General features: G+C 42.6%; 1 protein-coding gene across 1 annotated transcript in view; it reads right to left on the bottom strand.

Moving 5' to 3' along the window:
* The window catches only part of gbe1b (glucan (1,4-alpha-), branching enzyme 1b), a 105,458-nt gene that overhangs the window by 18,297 nt on the left and 64,063 nt on the right, over window positions 1–23,098 (bottom strand). The window contains exons 13-15 of the mRNA XM_034291651.1: window positions 18,531–18,715; window positions 16,606–16,736; window positions 9,729–9,846 (exon numbers count right to left, since the gene is read on the bottom strand). Coding sequence (XP_034147542.1) covers window positions 9,729–9,846; window positions 16,606–16,736; window positions 18,531–18,715 — 434 coding nt within the window. The remainder of the gene's footprint in view (window positions 1–9,728; window positions 9,847–16,605; window positions 16,737–18,530; window positions 18,716–23,098) is intronic.

The following is a 23,098-nucleotide window of genomic DNA, read 5'->3' as shown; positions in this document are numbered from 1 at the left end:
TGATGGGGTTCATCCAAACATCATGGGATGCCGGCTGCTTGGTGCCAACATACGTGACGCTCTTGGAATGCCATTTCCAAACAAGATAAGCATGAAGGACAGTACTCATAGGCAGAGTATTCACCCCCCCTCTACTAACCCTCTAACTAAAATCACCCAATGCTTCCAGAAGTTGTCCTTGTCCCAAACAGGGGTTCAATGACTCCCATGCCCCCCTCAACCACACTCTCCCCAACACTCACCCCCACCCCCTCCACCACACTCACCCCCACCCCCTCCACCACACTCACCCTCTGCCCCTCCACCACACTCACCCTCTGCCCCTCCACCACACTCCCCCTCTGCCCCTCCACCACACTCACCCTCTGCCCCTCCACCACACTCACCCTCTCCCCCTCCACCACACTCACCCTCTCCCCCTCCACCACACTCACCCTCTCCCCCTCCACCACATTCTCCCCCTCCACCACACTCACCCTCTCCCCCTCCAACACACTCACCCTCTCCCCCTCCACCACACTCACCCTCTCCCCCTCCAACACTCCACCCTCTCCCCCTCCAACACACTCACCCTCTCCCCCTCCAACACACTCACCCTCTCCCCCTCCAACACACTCACCCCCACCCCCTCCACCACACTCACCCTCTGCCCCTCCACCACACTCACCCTCTGCCCCTCCACCACACTCCCCCTCTCCCCCTCCACCACACTCACCCTCTGCCCCTCCACCACACTCACCCTCTCCCCCTCCACCACACTCACCCTCTCCCCCTCCACCACACTCACCCTCTCCCCCTCCACCACACTCACCCTCTCCCCCTCCACCACATTCTCCCCCTCCACCACACTCACCCTCTCCCCCTCCAACACACTCACCCTCTCCCCCTCCACCACACTCACCCTCTCCCCCTCCACCACACTCACCCTCTCCCCCTCCAACACACTCACCCTCTCCCCCTCCAACACACTCACCCTCTCCCCCTCCAACACACTCACCCTCCCCCCCTCTACCAACTGCCCCATTGTCAACAACCTTGTCCTTTATTTCCACAGAGCACAGAATATACTCAGTGATGTGTTTCGGGTCCCTGCTATTGCAAATATAGCAATGCCGACTGTCTTGAGAACAAGCTAGGACCCAGTATCTCTATTCCTGTGTTGATTAGAAATAGAAGGAATTGAGTGCATGCAACTTATGCAGTAAACAAGCCTTATCTGGTATCCGAAAGAGGTCAAGTTACTAGTCAAGGAACCCCTATTGTCTCTATTAAGCTGGCAAAATCTCCCATCAAAAAATCATTCTTGATAAATGACATTATAATATCCTACAAACTAGATTTTATGTTTCTCACTGAAACGTGGCTAACAGAAGATTGTAGTGCTACTGTTCTTAACAAGACAGCAACCGAAAAATGTGGCTGTATGAATACGTGTCGAAGTGGTAGGAAAGGAGGAGGACTGGCTGCCCTATTCAAAGATACCTTCCAGTGCAAAGAAAATACACTTTCTTTTGAATCCCTCTGTTTTACATAGAAGGGTGCTCCCCAATTTACAGACCTCCACGGTATTCTGTGAATTCTACTGATGATTTTGCTGAACTACTCTCTGTTAACTCCGTTGACAATAACTTGTTTTTTAGAACAGGGGATTTTAACATCCACATAAATAATAAAACAGAAAATATTGGCAACCATCTTTTTGCACTACTTGACACTTTTGATCTAATTCAACATGTGAAACAACATACACCCACTCAAGGCCACATTCTAGATCTGGTAATTTCCAAAAGTCTCGATATTACCTCTGTTATTGTTAAAGACTTGGCCCTGTCTGATCATTTCTGTGTCTTTTTTGAATCACTGATCACACCAGATGTTCAATGAAACTCTGTTTCTGTTAAGAAAAGGTACATTAATGAGAGTACCAATGCTTAGTTTATGCCATATCTGCCATATCTCTAAAACAACAAGTGCAGAGTCAGTTGATGTACTCCTGGATAATTTTAATGCCAAAATATTGAATGTCATGGATCGTGTTGCACCGGTAAAGGTAAAGAAAACTATGAGCAAACAGAAAACACCATGGAGAACCACCATGATGGTAAGCACCCTGAAAAGAGAAAGCAGAACGTAAGTGGAGGAAAACTAAACTTCAAATTCACCATGACATCTATAAACAAAGCCTTGGTAGCTTCAACTATGAGTTACGCAGGGCCAGACTGCAACATTTATCAGGAATGATCAACAAGAATATCAACAATACCGCTGCTCTATTTGACAAGCTTACAAACCCAATAAAGCAGATAGCTTCAGAACTCATGTCCACTGTGAAATATAATGAATTTGTGTGTTTCTTTAGTGAAAAGTATTAGACCAATTATCAGAACTACACAGTCAAACAATGACACTGTACTGTCACTGCGACCACCGAAACATAACTTGGTTATTACGAACTGGTCTCAGAGAAATTTCAGTCAGGCTTTCGACTTCACCACAGTACTGAAATGGCATTGATAAAAGTTTTAAATAATATAGGCCTGAATACTGATTAGGATAAAGTAACAGTTCTGGTTTTATTAGATCTCAGGGCTGCATTTGACTGTAGATCATAGATCACTTCTAGACATGCTGGAAAATTGGGTAGGACTCTCTGGGACAGTCCTGAATTGGTTCAGGTCTTATTCAGAATCTGAAAGGGTGGCTATGACATGCAGAGTTCCACAGGGATCAGTTCTCGGGCCGCTTCTATTAAATCTTTATATGCTACCTCTGGGCCAAATTCTACAAAACAACAATAACTACCATACCTATGCAGATGATACTCAAATATATATGGCTCTCGAAAGTATGACAACAGCTCAATAGACTCACTGTGTCACTGTATAGAGCACATAAATACCTGGATGAACCAAAATTGTCTACAATTTAACAAAGATAAAACAGAAATTGTGTTTGGCAACAAAGGTAAGAGAATTAGTATTCATAAAAAGTTGGATTGTCAGGCCCTAAAAACCAGGGACCAAGTGAGTAATTTTGGTGTCCTGATAAACGTGAGATCTGAGTCTAACACTCACATCAAGGCAGTCACCAAAATAGGGTTAGGGTTGAATACTGTAATGGCCTCTTAACTGGACTCCTGAAAAAGACTGTAAAACAGCAGCAGCTCATTCAGAATGCTGCTGCTAGAATGTTAACCAGGACCAAGAGAACAGAGCACACCACTACATCTTTGCACTGGCTTCCAGATAGTTGCAGAATAGATTTTAAAATTGTGCTTTTAGTCTATAAATCACTGAATGGTTTAGGCTCTGAATACATTTCTGATGTGTTTGAAGAGTACAAATCAAGCAGGGCTCTTAGATCCATAAACTCAGGTCAGCTAGTAGAGCCCAAACTAAAAATGGGAAAGCTGCATCTAGCAGTTATGCTGCACACAACTGGAATAAAGTACCAGAAGATCTACGATGTGCCCCAAACGTATCCATTTTTAAATCCAGATTAAAAACACTTCTGTTTTCAAGCGCCTATGACTGAGCACTTAAACTTAACAACACTGTTTAGCCTTACAGCTTTTATAGTTTCCTCATGGAATATTTCTATTTTCGAATCAAATGTTTTATTATTATGATGTATTTTTTATATTTCCCATTTCTTTGCATTTCTGTCATTGCACTTTGAATTGCTACTATGTTTTTATTTTGTTTTCATTCTATGTTTTTCCTTAAATAATTTACCTCTGTGTAAATGTAACAGTCTGCTGATGACGGATAATGCAAGTTCTTGTGCTGCTGTTTAGACATCGATGTAGGGTATTTTCTCACAAAAGACTGACGAGTTTGTGAGCGCTGGAGCGCAAGGATTGAGATACCAGGGTGGTTCAGTAAACAGTCTTGGGAACTGTAATTCATTGAGGGGGAATATTAAATGCTTGTACAGACATGGCATAAGTGTCCCCCTGGAGACAGTCGGGTAAGATATCGATGCAGAGATTCTCACGAAGGGACTGATAGGTTCATCCTAGCGCTGGAGTGCAAGGATTGAGATACCAGGGTGGTGAGTCCCCCTGGAGGGTGGTTAAAGAATTGTAACAATCTGACTGTATTCTATTCTTGCATTTTTACATTCAACACGTGACTAAACTAGGGCCGGTCCCAGGATAGGACACAGTTGGATGTGTCCAGTAAACTAGGGCCGGTCCCAGGATAGGACACATTTGGATGTGTCCAGTAAACTAGGGCCGGTCCCAGGATAGGACACAGTTGGAAAAGTCCAGTAGGAACAGACCTGTGGCAAGGGTCCTGGAATGATATCATCCTATTTAAACTTAATCTCAGAGATAGGCATGGATTTGTACTACAGCCCTCCCATGTCACTAGGAGACCAATGGAACACCTGTTTATACACACTGGCTGAATCTCAAATGGAACAGTATTTGCTTAATAGTACACTACTCTAGTATAGTGTGCTTCCTCTGGTCAAAAATAAGAGCACTACATTTCAAACAATGGCACATTTGGGACAAATATATTCTCTTTTGAACTAAAGCTGTGTGAAGTCTTAAAAAGCACACAGCAGAAGAGTGATGAATAATGCACCATGTTAAGATCTGCTCTGAAAGTCATTCCTCTAGATATATATCCTATGCTCCAAGTCACTGCAGAGACAAACTGTACACAACCACACACACAAACTGATGCTAGTGTCTCACACTCAATCAACCATGTCACATACTATATTAACCTACACAACCACACATACTAACCGATAAAACCACACCACATACTAAATTCACGAAGCAACCACTCCACCTAGTAGTGTGTTTGTCAAACCCGCTCCTGGATGCCCCCCTGCCCTGCATGTTTTAGGTCTCTCCCTGCTCTGTCACACCTGATGTAGTTCATGAAGGACTTGATAATGAGCTGATCATTTGAATCAAGTGTGACAGAGCAGGAAGAGACTGTGGGCCACCCAGATGCAGCGTTGAAAAACACTGACATACAATATTCACTGGTATACACTGTCCTGTTGCCCTCTCATGTCAGCTGGTATATACTGTCCTGTTGCCCTCTCATGTCAGCTGGTATACACTGTCCTGTTGCCCTCTCATGTCAGTTGGTATACACTGTCCTGTTGCCCTCTCATGTCAGTTGGTATACACTGTCCTGTTGCCCTCTCATGTCAGCTGGTATACACTGTCCTGTTGCCCTCTCATGTCAGCTGGTATACACTGTCCTGTTTCCCTCTCATGTCAGCTGGTATACACTGTCCTGTTGCCCTTTCATGTCAGCTGGTATACACTGTCCTGTTGCCCTCTCATGTCAGCTGGTATACACTGTCCTGTTGCCCTCTCATGTCAGCTGGTATACACTGTCCTTCTGCCCTCTCATGTCAGCTGGTATACACTGTCCTGTTGCCCTCTCATGTCAGCTGGTGTACACTGTCCTGTTGCCTTCTCATGTCAGTAGGTATACACTGTCCTGTTGCCCTCTCATGTCAGCTGGTTTACACTGTCCTGTTGCCCTCTCATGTCAGCTGGTATACACTGTTCTGTTGCCCTCTCATGTCAGCTGGTATACACTGTCCTGTTGCCCTCTCATGTCAGCTGGTATACACTGTCCTGTTGCCCTCTCATGTCAGCTGGTATACACTGTCCTGTTGCCCTCTCATGTCAGCTGGTATACTGTCCTGTTGCCCTCTCATGTCAGCTGGTATACACTGTCCTGTTGCCCTCTCATATCAGCTGGTATACACTGTCCTGTTGCCCTCTCATGTCAGCTGGTATACACTGTCCTGTTGCCCTCTCATGTCAACTGGTATACACTGTCCTGTTGCCCACTCATGTCAGCTGGTATACACTGTCCTGTTTCCCTCTCATGTCAGTTGGTATACACTGTCCTGTTGCCCTCTCATGTCAGCTGCTATACACTGTCCTGTTGCCCTCTCATGTCAGCTGGTGTACACTGTCCTGTTGCCTTCTCATGTCAGCTGGTATACACTGTCCTGTTGCCCTCTCATGTCAGCTGGTATACACTGTCCTGTTTCCCTCTCATGTCAGTTGGTATACACTGTCCTGTTGCCCTCTCATGTCAGTTGGTATACACTGTCCTTCTGCCCTCTCATGTCAGCTGGTATACACTGTCCTGTTGCCCTCTCATGTCAGCTGGTATATACTGTCCTGTTGCCCTCTCATGTGAGCTGGTATATACTGTCCTTTTCTCTCTCATGTGAGTTGGTATACCCTGTTCTGTTTCCCTCTCATGTCAGCTGGTATATACTGTCCTGTTGCCCTCTCATGTCAGCTGGTATATACTGTCCTGTTGCCCTCTCATGTCAGCTGGTACACACTGTCCAGTTGCCCAGTCATGTCAGCTGGTATATACTGTCCAGTTGCCCAGTCATGTCAGCTGGTATACTGTTATGGAAATTTTGAGAAATGCATTTGAAAAATGTCTGTCTTTCCATTGGCTGGTATGTAGATCTTTACTTTGATTGTGACACACATGTCTGGATAATATCAGAGGATTAACAGGTATTTGGGCCATGTCCTCCTGCCTAGAAGAAGGGTGTCAGTCTTTTGTTCCTCAGGAATATGGTCCTTGGGGGGAGTAAGGTCAGTTGGCCCCTTTGGGTAAACACTACAGTAAACATTATGGCAGGAAGGATAAGGTGGGGGAAGATAGCATTTGACTTGTGTGATAGAACAAAGGGAATGTGTTTGATTGACATGAGACAGATGGCAGCATCTTACCACACCCCTTTTTTCTATGTGATATATACGGTTGAATGAGCTATATTGAGTTAGAGACTCCTCAGACGATTATGTGTGTGTAAGCGGTTGATGTGTCTCTCATATGTGCATAATAGTTAATAAAACGGTTATAATGTACAAAGAGAATTTTGTCTCAGTGTCCCTTACTCCGAGTGTCGATACATGGAATTTCCATCACAATACACTGTCCTGTTGCCCCTCATGTCAGCTGGTATATACTGTCCTGTTGCCCCCTCATGTCAGCTGGTATATACTGTCCTGTTGCCCCCTCATGTCAGCTGGTATATACTGTCCTGTTTCCCCCTCATGTCAGCTGGTATATACTGTCCTGTTGCCCCCTCATGTCAGCTGGTATATATAGTCCTGTTTCCCCCTCATGTCAGCTGGTTATACTGTCCTGTTTCCCTCTCATGCCCGCTGGTATATATAGTCCTGTTGCCCCCTCATGTCAGCTGGTATATACTGTCCTGTTTCCTTCTCATGATAACTGGACCATCTATTCAGTATTATGCAATGATCACAATTATTCTATATTTTCTACCATAAAATGTCAACATATGACTAGGAATTTCAACAGTTTGACTAGTGGAGGCAGCGATGATCATAAATCAGTAATAACTTAACTAGCTTATCTGTTTTTGGAGCTAGCTAACTATTTACAATCAGCTTAAAAACATAAGAGCCTGGAAAGAGATAGGGTGGGCTACGTTATTATCTTATAGCATGTTTTTTGCTGTAGGAGCCTCTACATTCAGATCACCCAGAACATATGGTTGTATGCAGGTGGCACTTGATTTGCTAGCTGGCAAGAAATGTGGATCACTTCACTGACTAGCTACTGAACTTACTAACGTTATCCACATTTAACATGTAGTATTGTAATGTGGATCACTTCACTGACTAGCTACTGAACTTACTAACATTATCCACATTTAACATGTAGTATTGTAATGTGGATCACTTCACTGACTAGCTACTGAACTTACTAACATTATCCACATTTAACATGTAGTATTGTAATGTGGATCACTTCACTGACTAGCTACTGAACTTACTAACGTTATCCACATTTAACATGTTGTATTTTAATGTGGATCACTTCACTGACTAGCTACTGAACTTACTAACGTTATCCACATTTAACGTAGTATGTAGTATTGTAAATCAAATTAATATGCATCAACTGATGTGGTTTGTGCGTTATACATTAAAATAAAATATTAGAAAAAAGATTTGTTTTAATTATTTGTTTCTATTTTCTCATTTGATGGAATTTCTTATTTATTATTAAGGTGGTTAGAGTTCCCCTTGTTTTATTATTGTTGTAAAGCACATTGAACTGCCTATTTGATGTTTTTATTCTAGTTATATTTTTCTTTTTCTTTGTATATCACATTGATTTGCTTCTATGTATGAATTGTGCTATATAAATAAACTTTCTTGCTGATAATATACACACTGATGAGCCAAGATTTTACGACCACTCACAAGTGAATAACATTGATCATCTTCTAACAAGGGCAAATGTGAAGGTCTGGGTAGATTAGCTGGTAAGCGAACAATCAATTTTCGTAGTCAACATGTTGGATGCAGGAGAAATGGACAGGAGTAAAGACCTGAGTGACTTTGACAATGGACAAATTGTTATGGCCAGACAACTGGGTCAGAGCATCTCTGAAACGGCAAGGCTTGTGGGGTGCTCCCGGTCAGCAGTGGTGAGTACCTACCGACAGTGATCCGAGGAGGGACCAACCACAAACCGGCGACAGAGTGTTGGGCGCCCAAGGCTCATCAAGACACAAAGGCAACAAAGGCTATCCCATCTGGTCTTAACTGACAGAAGGCCTACTGTGGTTTAAGTCACAGAATAATTTTATGATGGTTACAGGAGGAATGTGTCACAACACACAGTGCATCACACCCTGCTGTATAAGGGGCTGTGTAGCTGCAGACCGGTCAGTGTGCCAATGACGACCCCTGTCCACCATCGGAAGTGCCTACAATGGGAACATGAGTGTCTGAACATGAGTGTAATGGCACCGGGATGCACTGTGGGAAGACCACAAGCCGGAGGGAGTGTGCTGCTCTAGGAAAGGTTCTGCTGGGAAACACTGGGTCTGGGCATTCATGTGGATGTCAATTTCACACATGCCACCTACCTAAACATTGTTGAAGATTAGGTACACCCCTTCATTTTAATGGTATTCCCTGATGGCAATGAGCTCTTTCAGCAGGATAATGCACCTTTCCACACAGCACACATTGTTCGGGAACGGTTTGAGGAACATGTTGATGAGTTCAAGGTGTTGCATCCAAAATCCTGAGATCTCAATCCAATCGAGCATCTGTGGGATGTGCTGGACAAACACGTCCGATCCATTGAGGCCCCACCTCAAAACTTACATGACTTGAAGGATCTGATGCTAACGTCTTGGTGCCAGATACCATAGCACACCTTCAGAGGTCTACTAGAGTCCATGCCTCGAGGGGTCAGGGCTGTTTTGGCAGCATTCGGAGGACCAACAGCATGTTAGGCAGGTGATAATTTTGTTTTGGCTCATCAGTGTATAATGTGGATTGACAGCAGGTTGTGGCAAAAGCTAGTTGAAACAAGCTATAATACTTATAGGGTTGAACAGTTTCATTTTTCAATAATATTTAAGTACCATTTATATGTAATTTTGAATTTTTCTTCCACCCTGAATTAAAGAATTACAAATACAAACCAAAATTCTATCCAAGTTTGAAACACAACAAAATGTGACAAAACGCAATCATGTGAACACATCATTCCATTTGTATTCACGGCTTTTGTAACAATGTGTGAATCACTTGGATGCATTGTGATGCAATTACTAAATCATTAGATAGGATACCACTTGGGACCTCATGACCTACCAGCATAGAGATATCCCTCTGGTTGAATCATTAGATAAGATACAACTTGGATACAACCTACCAGCATAGAGTTCTCCCTCTGGTTGAAGGGTTGCGGCTCTGTGAAGAACTCTGTGTTATGGTCCAGCCGGCCGTGTCCTCCATATTGCTTCTCATCACTGTCCAGTTTGATGGTGTATCTGCAGGAGTCAGAGGTTAAAGAACACTGACACAATGGAGGAGGGAATATAAGTAAATATGGAAGACGGGATGTAATACAAGAAAAGGAGGTGATAGGGAAGCCATAGGAGGTAACAAGACAAGGAGGTAACAAGACAAGGGAAGAGCTAGGAGGTAACAAGACAAGGAGTGGATAAAGAAGATATAGGAACTAACACAAGACAAGGAGGTGATAGGGAAGCAATAGGAGGTAACAAGACAAAGTGGTAATGAGAAGGAAGGGATAAGGAAGAGCTAGGAGGTAACAAGACAAGGTGGTAACGAGAAGGAGGTGTGGAAGATGGAAAATGTATAAAAATAAGAACCTCTCAGAGTCTGGTATAATAGTTGATTATTTCAAGTTTAATTACGTAGCACCACGGGAACAACCGTTTCTACAGAGGTGATAGGGAAGAGATGGGAGGTAACAAGATAAAGAGGTGATAGGGAAGAGATGGAAAGTAACAACAAGGAAAGGAGGTGTTTCCTCCCATATCCATACTGTCCTCCTCCCATATCTATGTTGATAGAGATCACACACATTGTCCGGTTAAAATGACATTAGGCTGGTCCACATTAAAACAATTAGAAAAGCAGTTAAACCATCCTGCCTGCAAGTCTTCCATTACATAAGTAATATTTCATCAAAAAACCTTCAAAACAAAATCTTTGTCTTTGCTACACTGACTCAAATCCATATTAAATAAAGTAATTGCCTTGAACCCATGTATGGAAAGAGCAGGGAAATAGTGAGAATAATATTGACTATTCAGGTGGATTTGCTTGATTCCTCTTGTTCTTCTGGTAACCAGCCAGAGGTGGTGACCTAGTTGACAAGTATAGGGAACAGGGTGTCCATGTGGGACACAGAATATATTGATGGCTTGTTCATTTATTCAGAGGCCTGTCAGAGCAGAAATAGACTGGGGGCTAAATTAGTTCACATGCTTAGTCAAACAGCAAATAGGAGACCTGATAAAAACAATGTATGAGCGTACTAATGCGTTAGTTCTGTCATCATTCACCTATTATTATTCAACTTTTTTTTACATTGGAAAACTTTCAGGACCTAAATGGATTTGTTCAACCCTGAACAGCCAAAGCAAAGTAGCATCATGACCTCTCGTTGCAGTTTATAAGCAATGGAAAAAATTAAACAACAATCTTCCAGTATCCCATTCCTCTCAAACCCCTTTTCCCCAGCAATTTTTACAAAATGTTCCAGTCTGGTTTTAGACTCTATCACTGTGATGAGTCTGCACTTGTGAAGGTGGTAAATTAGCTTTTAATGGTGCTAGACAAAAATTCTGCATCTGTACTTGCACTTCTTAACCTTAGTGCTGGCTTGGATACCAATGATCACATTGATTCTTTCGGAGGGACTGAAAATCCATATTTGTCTAGAAAAAAAACTGGATTAGATCCTATCTATCAGAAAGATATCAGCTTCTATGTTTCGATGGTCTGTTCTCTGACAAATCAATGATATGCTTTAGTGTCCCTCAAGACTATGTTTTGGGACAACTTTTGTTTTCAATATACAGCTCCGGAAAAATGTAAGATACCACTGCATCTTTTTTTTCCTTTCCAAAAAAGTAGAAAATTAAGGTTTTGAGTGAGGAACAGAATGGTTAAAATTAAGAGACCACTGAAAATTGAACACTTTTGTTCCTCACTCAAAACTTGCCTTTTCAACTTTTTTGAGAAAGAAAAAGGTGCAGTGGTCTCTTAATTTCTTCCGGAGCTGGATATGCTGACTCTTGGTAATGTAATCTGGAATCACAATGTCAATTTTCACTGCTATGCAGATGACACAAAGGTCACAAAAAACTAAAGATATTTGCTTTCAGATATCACAATGAACCTATTGCAGTCATCCCCAAAATAACTGACCTTGGCGTAATTCTCAATCCAGAGCTATTTTGATTAACGTAATGTTCCATGGTATGAACCAGGACACTGAACAAGGGCCTTGGATGGCAGAGCTTTTAAATAAAATGTTAAGAGAGAAAAAATCCAATGCACACAAATCACTTGTGGGTTGGCTGCATTGTCTTCAGCGCACCTCCTGGTGGCGGATTTGGAGGAATCGGTGTGGGCAGTAGTCTCAGCAACCACAGCACCCTCTACCTCCTTGCTCCTACTTCTCTCTGAATTTGTTCTGCTTAACATGCTTCCACGTACACTATGGTCACAAGATGCAGACCTCCTTACTGTACCTAGTATTTCTAAACAAGCAGCTAGAGGCAGGACTTTTTCCCAGGGAGCTTCATTAATGCGAAATGATCTGCAGACCCATGAGAGATGCAGATTCAGTCTCAATCTTTAAGTGTTTCCTGAAGACTCATCTCTTCAGTACTGTAGTGTCTTTGATTAGGTGTAATCTTGCCCAGGGGTGTGAAGGCACTAGGGCACTGGACACAAGGCACTGGATTTCCAAACTATCCTTTCTGTCTTTGCCTGGTGGGCTCCCCTCTCCACTGGGATCTCCTCTCCAAAGTCATTCTGTAATGGAGTGTGTTGCATACCCATGCCGTTCATAACACTGTGAGCTCTCTCAGGGTGGTTGTGTGGCTGGATTCCCTTTGGTCTGGAGCTGTCTGGTTGTTAATATTTGGACAGGGCCATTGTGTCTCTGGATCCCATGACTCCTGTACCCACTGCATGTTTTGTGCCTGGAGACTGGAGTCAGTTCATCCTGTCTCAGTCCAAACTGTTCATGTTCCATCGGTTTATGTGGTGCAGGACTGGGATCAGTCTGAATGATACGCGACAGGGGACTGGGATCAGTCTGAATGATACGCGACAGGGGACTGGGGCCAGTCTGAATGATACGCGACAGGGGACTGGGGCCAGTCTGAATGATACGCGACAGGGGACTGGGGCCAGTCTGAATGATACGCGACAGGGGACTGGGATCAGTCTGAATGATACGCGACAGGGGACTGGGATCAGTCTGAATGATACGCGACAGGGGACTGGGATCAGTCTGAATGATACGCGACAGGGGACTGGGGCCAGTCTGAATGATACACGACAGGCGACTGGGATCAGTCTGAATGATACGCGACAGGGGACTGGGATCAGTCTGAATGATACGCGACAGGGGACTGGGGCCAGTCTGAATGATACGCGACAGGGGACTGGGATCAGTCTGAATGATACGCGACAGGGGACTGGGATCAGTCTGAATGATACGCGACAGGGGACTGGGATCAGTCTGAATGATACGCGACAGGGGACTGGGGCCAGTCTGAATGATACGCGACAGGCGACTGGGGCCAGTCTGAATGATACGTGACGGTTTTGAGTGAGGAACAGAAGGGTTTCAATTAAAAGACCACTGCAAATTTAATGCTTCTGTTCCTCACTCAAAACCTCCCTTTATTTCGACTTTTTTGGAAAGGAAAGAAAAAGTGCAGTTCTCTCTTAATTATTTCCGGAGCTGTACGAACGCATGCACACGCACTCACACACGCATGCATGCACACGTACGCGCACGCACTCACACGCAGAGATCAGCAATAACATTATTAATAACATTATAACACCTGCCTAATATTGTGTAGGTCCTCCTTTTGCCACCAAAACAGCCCTGACCTTTCGAGGCATGGACTCCACTAGACCTATGAAGGTGTGCTGTGGTATCTGGCACCAAGATGTTAGCAGCAGATCCTTTAAGTCCTGTAAGTTGCGAGGTGGGGCCTCCATGGATCGGACCTATTTGTCTAACACATTCCACAGATCTGGGGAATTTGGAGGCAGTTGTTGTGTTCCGCAAACCATTCCTGAACCATATTTGCTTGGTGGCAGGGCATATTATCCTGCTGAAAGAAGCCAATGCTATCAGGAAATACCATTGCCATTAAAAGGGCACACATGGTTGGCAACAATGCTTAGGTAGGTGGTATGTGTCAAAGTAACATCCACATGAATGGGAGGACTAAAGATTTCCCAGCAGAACATTGCCGAAAGCATCACACTGCCTCCGCCGGCTTGCCTCCTTCCCATAGTGCATCCTGGTGCCATGTGTTCTCCAGGTAAGCGAAGCACACACACCCAGCCATCCACGTGATGTAAAAGAAAACATGATTCATCAGACCAGGCCACCTTCTTCCATTGCTCCATGGTCCAGTTCTGATGCTCACGCACCCTGACTGGTCTGTGGCTACGCAGCCCCATACGCAAAAATATTTGATGCACTGTGTGTTCTGACACCTTTCTCTCAGTACCAGAATTAATTTATTCAGCTATTTGAGCTACAGTAGCTCGTCTGTTGGATCAGACCACACGGGCCAGCCTTTGCTCCACAAGTGAATCAATGAGCCTTGGCTGCCCATGACCCTGTCACTGGTTCATTTAAACAATTTCTATGGTAGAAAAGAGATATTGTTATTGAATAGGATATTGCATAAGCAGAGCCGGACAAGAAGAGAGAATGTCTCTTTCAGAGTGACTGGGCGAGCTTTGAGTGAGGAACAAAAGCGTTCAATTTGCAATGGTCTCTTAATTTGAACCCTTCTGTTCCTCACTCAAAACCTTGCTTCTGACATTTTTGGAAAGGAAAAAATAGGGTTCAGTGGCAATTTATTTTTCCAGAGCTGTATATCCACTTTGTAATACCACGAATCTCATATATTTAAAAGAGTAATTGTATTATGTGACCCTTTTACATTTTTATTGTTTTCTAAAGAAACGAACCCCCCCTGGAGTGATTGGAGTCATTGTTTTCATTATAGGTACTATATAGCTATTAGCTAGCCATCTACAGTAATCTTTGTACAAGAGTACACTTTAGTTTCGTTAATAAACATTTGGTTGTCCACATTATTTCAGCAAAAATGTAATGGCTGAGGTAAAAGTTGCTTTCCCCCTGTTTAAATAGCGTAAAGGTTAAAGATACAATCTGCCACATAGAATACTACGGATTGAAACCAGCCAGGGACAACAACATTTATCCCTTCTAGTCATGGGCCGGCTGAACTAAGCTTGCCTGATTCCATTTCTAGTTTTAATATTGGGTAAGTCAATTATATTCTTTAAAGTATTTCACAGTTAAGTTGCTCCTTCATGGTAATGTCTTTATTAGAGGTGAATAGGGACATACAAAAACACAGCCAAGTTTTATCATGGCAAGGTTGTCTTCCTACATAATAGGCCAATATCAGTTACCATTATTTGTATGATTTTTATATGAGTCAATACACCCAATCCGGCCTCAAAAATCTATCTTTCTTATTTCAATTCACAACGTGAACGCGCACGTCGGCCATCAAGAATTGAACCACAGTGTTTTTTTAAGCTTGGATGCTGCCACTGGACTTGACACAACGCGAGGAGTGTAGCAGCAGTCATTTATTTCAATGGGGGCATTCCTAAAGGTTTGAAGGCTGATGGCATCGCTGAATGCTCCTACGTAAACCGAGGGCAGGGGGTGCGAATGCTCCAGGGCCCGTGGTGGGTGGAGGGCCCGTGTTTGGTGACGAGAGGGCCCTTGCTCTGCCTCCGTCATTGATTATTGTTTGTATTTTGACTTTTATGATGTGTTTCAGTGGGACAATTGCAACGCGATGGCAGCTGTGTTGTTAATTTATGGCAGGATCGCCAGAACGTTGTACAAAGCATGTATACCGCCGCAAAAGAAACCTCATTCGGGTGGGGGGGGGCTTTACAACAGCAACCTGGTCCGGCGTCAGTGGGCCAGTCTGTAGCTAGCTAACATAACGTAAAACTTATATTTATGGTAGAGTTTCAAATTATTTAAGACTAAGTTAATCAAACAAATACAGGCTAATTAGACATTGTACGTACTGTGCCACTGTGGGTAACAGTTTTTCCTTCAGCCTTAAACACACCATCTGCAAATGTAATTCCTAAAGCAAATGTACAGTCAAGACCTTTTAAGACTTAAGGAGCCACGGGAACCCAGTAGTTTTGTTTAATATGTTTAGACTGAAGTAAAGAATCAACACCTTGAGGCAATTTTTCTGTGACTTCAATGGGATTCAAACCCATTACCTTGGTAGTGTTGTGCTCTAACACCTGAGCCACAAAAGACCACTGCATTGTCTAAGTACAATAAAACACTGTAGATTACATGATTACAATCTATTGTGTTGCACATGGTTGTAACCACTACTAGTTACCATAAGAGGGGTTGTGAACAGTAGCAATGCCTTTCAGTATGGAGCAACATAGACAGCAAGGCAGAGAACCCCTGGACAGGTCAAATCTCAAAACTGATCTGCTCTAAACCATTACAAGTACATCATTGTAAATTTACATTTTATTACATTTGCAGTCTTATCCAGAGCGACTTACAGTAACTGCATACATTCTAAGAAATCTATATGAAACAACTACACAGTTTAGAAGACAGTGCCTACTAATTAATTAATTAATTAATCAGCAAAAGTCAGTGATCAAAAGAAGAACATACAAATAACAAGCAACATTTGAAAAGTAACTGAGGTGACAGTGGATCTATTGTCCCAGTGGACCACTGCTGATCACTATTTAATAAGAATTCACTCACTACAGAACAGTGTGGTTGTTTCAACAAGCTCTTTTAAAATGTATGAACTTACTGTAAGTCACTCTGTATAAAGAGCATCTGGCTGAATGACAAAAATGTAAAATGTCAGAGCACGAACCTGCATGAAGGCATACCATATTTTCAGCACTTTATGCTTCATTCAACAAGTACATAAAGGGAAGACTGGTTATAGTATGAAGGATACTTTCCAGGTGAACCCACAGCTACCCTGTAGTCCTTCTGGCTCCTAGTTGGGTGGAAGTTGAACAGGAACACAACATTGGCCCGCTCAAACACTATCACCTTGTCCTCCTCATGCTTGGTGCTCACAAATGCCTGCAAACAGGCTCAGAGAAATATTATATCTATCATCACATGGAGATATAGTCACATGGTAGGGTTACCAAGGAGTAAAGTGATGATTTTCTTTTAGCATTGACTGCATGCAGTTTCTTTTTATTTCTCTAGGATTCTCATTATCCCAAATGATTGCATTAATGTAGCCATAACATGATCAATCAAGTAACATATTTTAAATCTCATTGGGGCTGCAAAGATTTTATGATAAAAAAAATCTATGTATTTGGTCCATAATGATAATAAACACAACTAAATAACAAAATGTGTAACAATAGGTCAACCAAATGTATATATATATACAAACTGAAATGTATCAGAATGATTTTAGGAAGGTTTACAAATCATCAGTGTAGAAAAGATATGCACTGCATTGCAATGGCAATATTTCCACAGCCTCTTTTAACTTTTCCTACCCAGGTTTAACAAGTTCTACACAGTTTTAACGTGTGCTCCAGAGCATACAACGATACAGAACACATGAGCATGTTTCAATTACTATTAAGGGGTCATAACCAACAATAACAAATGTGCCAACCACTAAATTACAGACATTGGTTTTTATTTGTGTAACCCCAGTTCTATGAAGATTTAATCAATGGAATGTTCTCATAAGGGATATGCCTAGTGTCCTTCCATGGAACCCGGTTAGAAAAATGCTGACCTACTGTAAATGACTGAAATGGAAGTAATCCCAGACTGAAATTGAAGAAGTCTGCGACAGAAACGTAATCAAACTAAAACTAGTCACTGATGAACGCTAACAGCATAAGGATTAGGATTGACTGGATCTCTGTAATTGATTCAATACTACCTCCTACAACAATGGTTCACTGTTACTATCAGACCATCTGCAACCCTTTTCACAGCTGCTTCACCTTACTATGGTTGAGCAAACACCCATTTATCTATATAAATGCACACCTCTATATTCCTGCTAAAGAGCTGGTCTCTCTGCTGCTGCTGTTGTTATTACAGAGCTGGTCTCTCTGCTGCTGCTGTTGTTATTACAGAGCTGGTCTCTCTGCTGCTGCTGCTGCTGTTGTTATTACAGAGCTGGTCTCTCTGCTGCTGCTGCTGTTGTTATTACAGAGCTGGTCTCTCTGCTGCTGCTGTTATTACAGAGCTGGTCTCTCTTCTGCTGCTGCTGTTATTACAGAGCTGGTCTCTCTTCTGCTGCTGCTGTTATTACAGAGCTGGTCTCTCTTCTGCTGCTGCTGTTATTACAGAGCTGGTCTCTCTGCTGCTGTTTCAGAGCTGGTCTCTATGCTGCTGCTGCTGTTGCAGAGCTGGTCTCTCTACAGCAGATGTTACAGAGCTGGGCTCTCTACAGCAGATGTTACAGAGCTGGGCTCTCTACAGCAGATGTTACAGAGCTGGACTCTCTACAGCAGATGTTACAGAGCTGGGCTCTCTATAGCAGATGTTACAGAGCTGGTCTCTCTACAGCAGATGTTACAGAGCTGGTCTCTTTACAGCTGGTCTTTCTACAGCTGCTAAAGAGCCGGTCTCTCTACAGCTGCTAAAGAGCCGGTCTCTCTACAGCTGCTAAAGAGCCGGTCTCTCTACAGCTGCTAAAGAGCCGGTCTCTCTACAGCTGCTAAAGAGCCGGTCTCTCTACAGCTGCTAAAGAGCCGGTCTACCAGACTGAGAGCTTGGGCTGAGACTGGCATTGCTACAGGAGAGCTGGGTCCAGGAGACTAGTGTGTGTGGGGGTGTTTATGCTGAGGGTTGGAGTATTGTTTGTTTGTGTCTACCTGTGTTTGGTCTTACCGGTGGTGCAGCCAGCCAGCCGTACTTGTCCTCTATGCAGTTCATGTCCCGGTCAAACTTATAGAGCTGTTGGTAGCGGAGGTGTTCAGTATCCACCAGGTTATACTGCCGTCTGGCGTAGTGATAGCTCTCATTATTCCCCTTCCTGGGAAAGTCCAGCCACTCCGGATGACCAAATTCATTACCTGGCAAAAACATATCAATACTTACAACCATATTAATTAATGAGTTTAGGTAAAAATTGGGTATTTGTATAATTTTAGTTAAGTTTTAGGGCCAGGGCAATGGGACAGAGGAAACCCCTGGGCCAGGACAATGGGACAGAGGAAGGCTTTGGGTCTGGAGATGATTTAAGTGTCTGAATCTCTGCATGTATTAGTCTGTATTATTTTGTGGAGGAAAAAAGACACCGTTAGCAGCAGGCAACAAATCTGACTGTGCAAGTTGATGGAACAATGAGCAGAGGCAGGCTACTTGAACAGGATACCCAAGCACCAACTGAACAGGATACCAGGCAACGCAACCAGGCTGCTTCTGTAGGTTTATGGAACAACAACAAAACAAGCAGTAGTGCCAGTCCACCAGGCTGTCTCATCTAGAATGATGAGATAATGAATCTGTCATCAGACAACAAGACTACATCATAAAACAACCGCAGCCATAATTGAATACCAGGAGGGAGAGAAAGATGTTGACAGGGGAAAAGGTAGGGAGGGAGAAGGCATGACGATCCTAGGAAAAATTTATGTCTCATTCCCACTAATACAAAGTGTCCATGCTGTGATTTCCATAACGGAAACATATCGGTTTTTAATGCAGTGCCGCTCTGAAGATCACAACCATCCATTATTGGCTTTTGTTTTTGTCCCTTGCTTACAGAGATTTCTCTGCATTCTCTGAATCTTTTAAAGGGATAGTTAATCCAACAATCATATTTTTCTGAAATGTCACTTACCAACAGATGTTCCAGAACAGAATTGTTTTTCAAACACTCCATTATTCAGCTCAGTCCTAGTCTGTAATTAGTGTTATTAGCATTGTCCAAATTCATCAATGATTCGTACCATCATCGCAAAGCTGGATTGCAAGCTGAAAACTACTCCAAAACATTTCAAACAACATTCTGTTGCAGTAGCATCGATTTTTTAAACTGTACAATGATGAAACAGCTGGCAGGATTGGCTGAATTCAAATAGGCACCAGTGAACTAATTCCTATAGCCACCATACACAGCTTCTGGTCATCGGAAGTGATGTCTTCGAGGGGAGCGTGAACTTTAACCTCAACAAGCCATGTGCAGATAGGTTGCTTCGCCAAGCTTTTTAAAATTGCTGCTAGTTTCCACTTAGGTATATTATTGCTAGGAATGCACCGATCCTGGGCTCGTGTACTTGTTCTCATACTCATAGAAATATGCCAATACCACCCACAGAGGCCATGTCATGGAAACATTAAGTTAAACTTGATGGTTGTGTTGCCACTGGACGCATAACCCTTCATTCACATAAAAGCGGTGAAATCGCTTGCCGTTCAGCTAGGGACAACGGGAGGCAGCTGACATTGTCCCGCCTTTGCTGTTTTGACCAATCTGTTACTTACTTTAAACTGGGAAAAGTAACCTATTGCATTCAAGGGAAAAGGCGGGCCCAACATAAACAAAATAGTAGTGATCTCTGTTCATTAAAATGAACCTCAGTAAAACTAGATATTCAAGAGAACCGTGACAGCCCAGCAGAAACGGTTCATTACAAAAATGAGTGCATGTCAGTTGTTTTAAAAATGACATCTACTGTAGCCGGTAGCTACTACCTCGTTTTGGTCGATAGCAATAGCTCGCACTACCAAATACATATTACGTATTAACTGATAGAGGGTAACTATAGGTCCGAGACTCTGCGCCATCCTTGCCCACGCTATTATTTCAATTGTCTAGATAGAACTTGAGTCTGACGTTTTCCTCCAGTTCTTGTACTAGCAAAAAAAGCTGTTCGTCTGACGTGTTGGTGAAATTATGGAGTATTCAGTATTGTAGTACCTCCTACAAGCATTCTTATTGGTTTTCCGCTGTGTCTTTCTGAGAGGACAAAAATAGAACACTGCTCTATTTTTTGCGGTCTGCCGTCCCACCATGGCCAGCACTGCCATCCCGCTTCAAAGAGTGGGGCGGGAAGCCTTTTTTAAATGGCTAGCAATGGAGCGTTATTGCTTTCAACCACAGCATGTGTGAATGGGGGGTAAGTATAGAATATAGACCTCAGATTGGTAGAGCGGAAAGAGTGAAATGTGACATTTGACAAAGGTAGAGTGCAAGCTCTGCTCTGCTAAATTATCAAGAGGAGGAAAGGAAAAACAAATTTAACACAAGCAATTTGATAAAACATCGTTAGACAACACAGCACAGAATTCAAGGAGTATGCTAATGCTAGCGCAGAACCACAACAACAGCTAACTCCAACACTGGAAAAGCAAAATAAAATGTCCAGAGACTTCCCAGGGGGAGAAAAAAAATGAAAGAGCAGAACATGAAAAGATTCAATTAATCCCGCACAGTTTAAAAATCGCACCAGCATCAGTACAGAACAACAATGTTCAGAACACCAAACTAGCTAGTGAGGTCCGAGAAAAGTAACTGGTTGTGTCTGTGCATGCGCACGTTTGCGTTGAACTGGCAGTTAGTGGCTGTCACACTCATATAAAAGTAGCCAACGTCTCATTTTTTCCCCCTCCAAGATTTCAGTTTGTTTTTCAATTGAATTGTTCACATTATAGCTCACATTAAAGGTGGAAGAAGTTGTGTCGTGATTTATCTTTGTCTCATTCTTTTACATCACAAAAACCTGGCATTTTAACAGGGGTGTGTAGACTTTTTATATCCACTGTATGGTTTCCATTTATGAATTTGTATGGTGCTAATAACACTAATTACTGACTGAGACAGAGTTGAATAATGGATTGTTTTAAAATATTACTATGTGCCTGAAAGGCCAACTGTCACCGAAATATGATTTTTGGATGAACTATCCCTTTAATAACATTATGCACTGTAGATGAGATCCCCCAAACTCTTTGCAATTTTACATTTATTCTTTAATTGTTGCACAATATGCTTGCAGAGTTTTTCACCGAGGGTTGAACCCCTCCCCATCTTTACTTCTAAAAGAATCTTATACCCAGTTATGTTACTGACCTGTTGCCAATTAACCAAATTATTTGTGAGAGGTAGTCATTATTTTTATCATTACACAACTTTTCCAGGCTTTTGTTTTCCCTGTCCAAGCTTTTTAGAAACATGTTGCTGGCATAAAATTCAAAGTGGGCATATATTTTTCAAGAAAAAATATAATTTCTCAGTTTCCACATTTTATATGTTTTGTTTGTACTATTTTCTATTGAATATAGGATTTAAATGATTTGCACATAATTGCATTGTTTTTCTTCACATTTTACAGCCTGCAAACTACTTCGGAAACAGGGTTGTATAGCCATCTTAACCCTGGCTACACCACCCTGGTATAATAACTTCCTGAATAGGTACTGCTCTGTTTCAGCAGTTATGGAAAGCGTAGCTATGTACCACTCTGTTTCAGCTATTACGGACCGCCTAGTTGGATACTGCTCTGTTTCACTGTTTCAGCTATTATGGACCGCCTAGTTGGATACTGCTCCGTTTCACTGTTTTAGCTATTATGGACTGACCAAAATGATCCAGATTTATGATTTCATCCCAATTAATAACAATTCTGGTTTCTAGCTCAAAGCGGCTGATCTGATTTTTTCCCACAATTTCATAACCGTGAGTATTTTCCATTGCAATTAGTAGGCCACTAACATTGTCTATTTTCCCATCCCTACATAGAAACTTTTAATGAAAAGCTGCTTTTTGTCCATTACAGCAATTACAGCAAATTGATCAGAAATACAGTGTAGACATTGCCAATGTTGTAAATGATTATTGTAGCTGGAAACGGCTGATTTTCAATGGAATATTTACATAGGCGTACGGAGTCCCATTATCAGCAACTGTCCTTCCTGTGTTCCAGTGGTATGTACTACTAACTTTTCTCAGTTTCCTCCAATTTTAAATTTTAGAAGATGAGGTCCTGGTCCACACCTGCGGATTACCTGGTTTGGGGGGACCGTTGCTGTTCCTGTCCTTGTCCACCTGGTCATACTTCTGACCTAGTCTAAAATCAAATATACTCTGGATTTAGCCCAGAGAAATGTATTTATTATTCCAATTGGACTCTTAATATCTCACCCGGCACAGCCAGAAGAGGACTGGTCACCCCTCTGAGCCTGGGTCCTCTCTAGGTTTCTTCCTAAAATTCGACCTTCTTAGGGAGTTTTTCCTAGCCACTGAAATTCAACACTACTGTTGTTTGCTCCTTGGGGTTTAAGGCCGGGTGTCTCTGTAAAGCTCTTTGTGACAACTGCTGTTGTAAAAAGCGCTTTATAAATTCATTTTGATTGATTGATTGATGTTGTTTTTTGCTAATCTAAGTTCATAATTTCAAAAGGCAGATTGATCGTTAGGAAAACTGTTCATGATGTGTGAGCACATCTGAGCT

The sequence above is a fragment of the Esox lucius genome, chromosome 1 (assembly GCF_011004845.1).
Source record: "Esox lucius isolate fEsoLuc1 chromosome 1, fEsoLuc1.pri, whole genome shotgun sequence".
In the NCBI taxonomy this organism is placed as follows: domain Eukaryota; kingdom Metazoa; phylum Chordata; class Actinopteri; order Esociformes; family Esocidae; genus Esox; species Esox lucius.
This window is presented reverse-complemented; position numbering and strand designations above follow the sequence as displayed.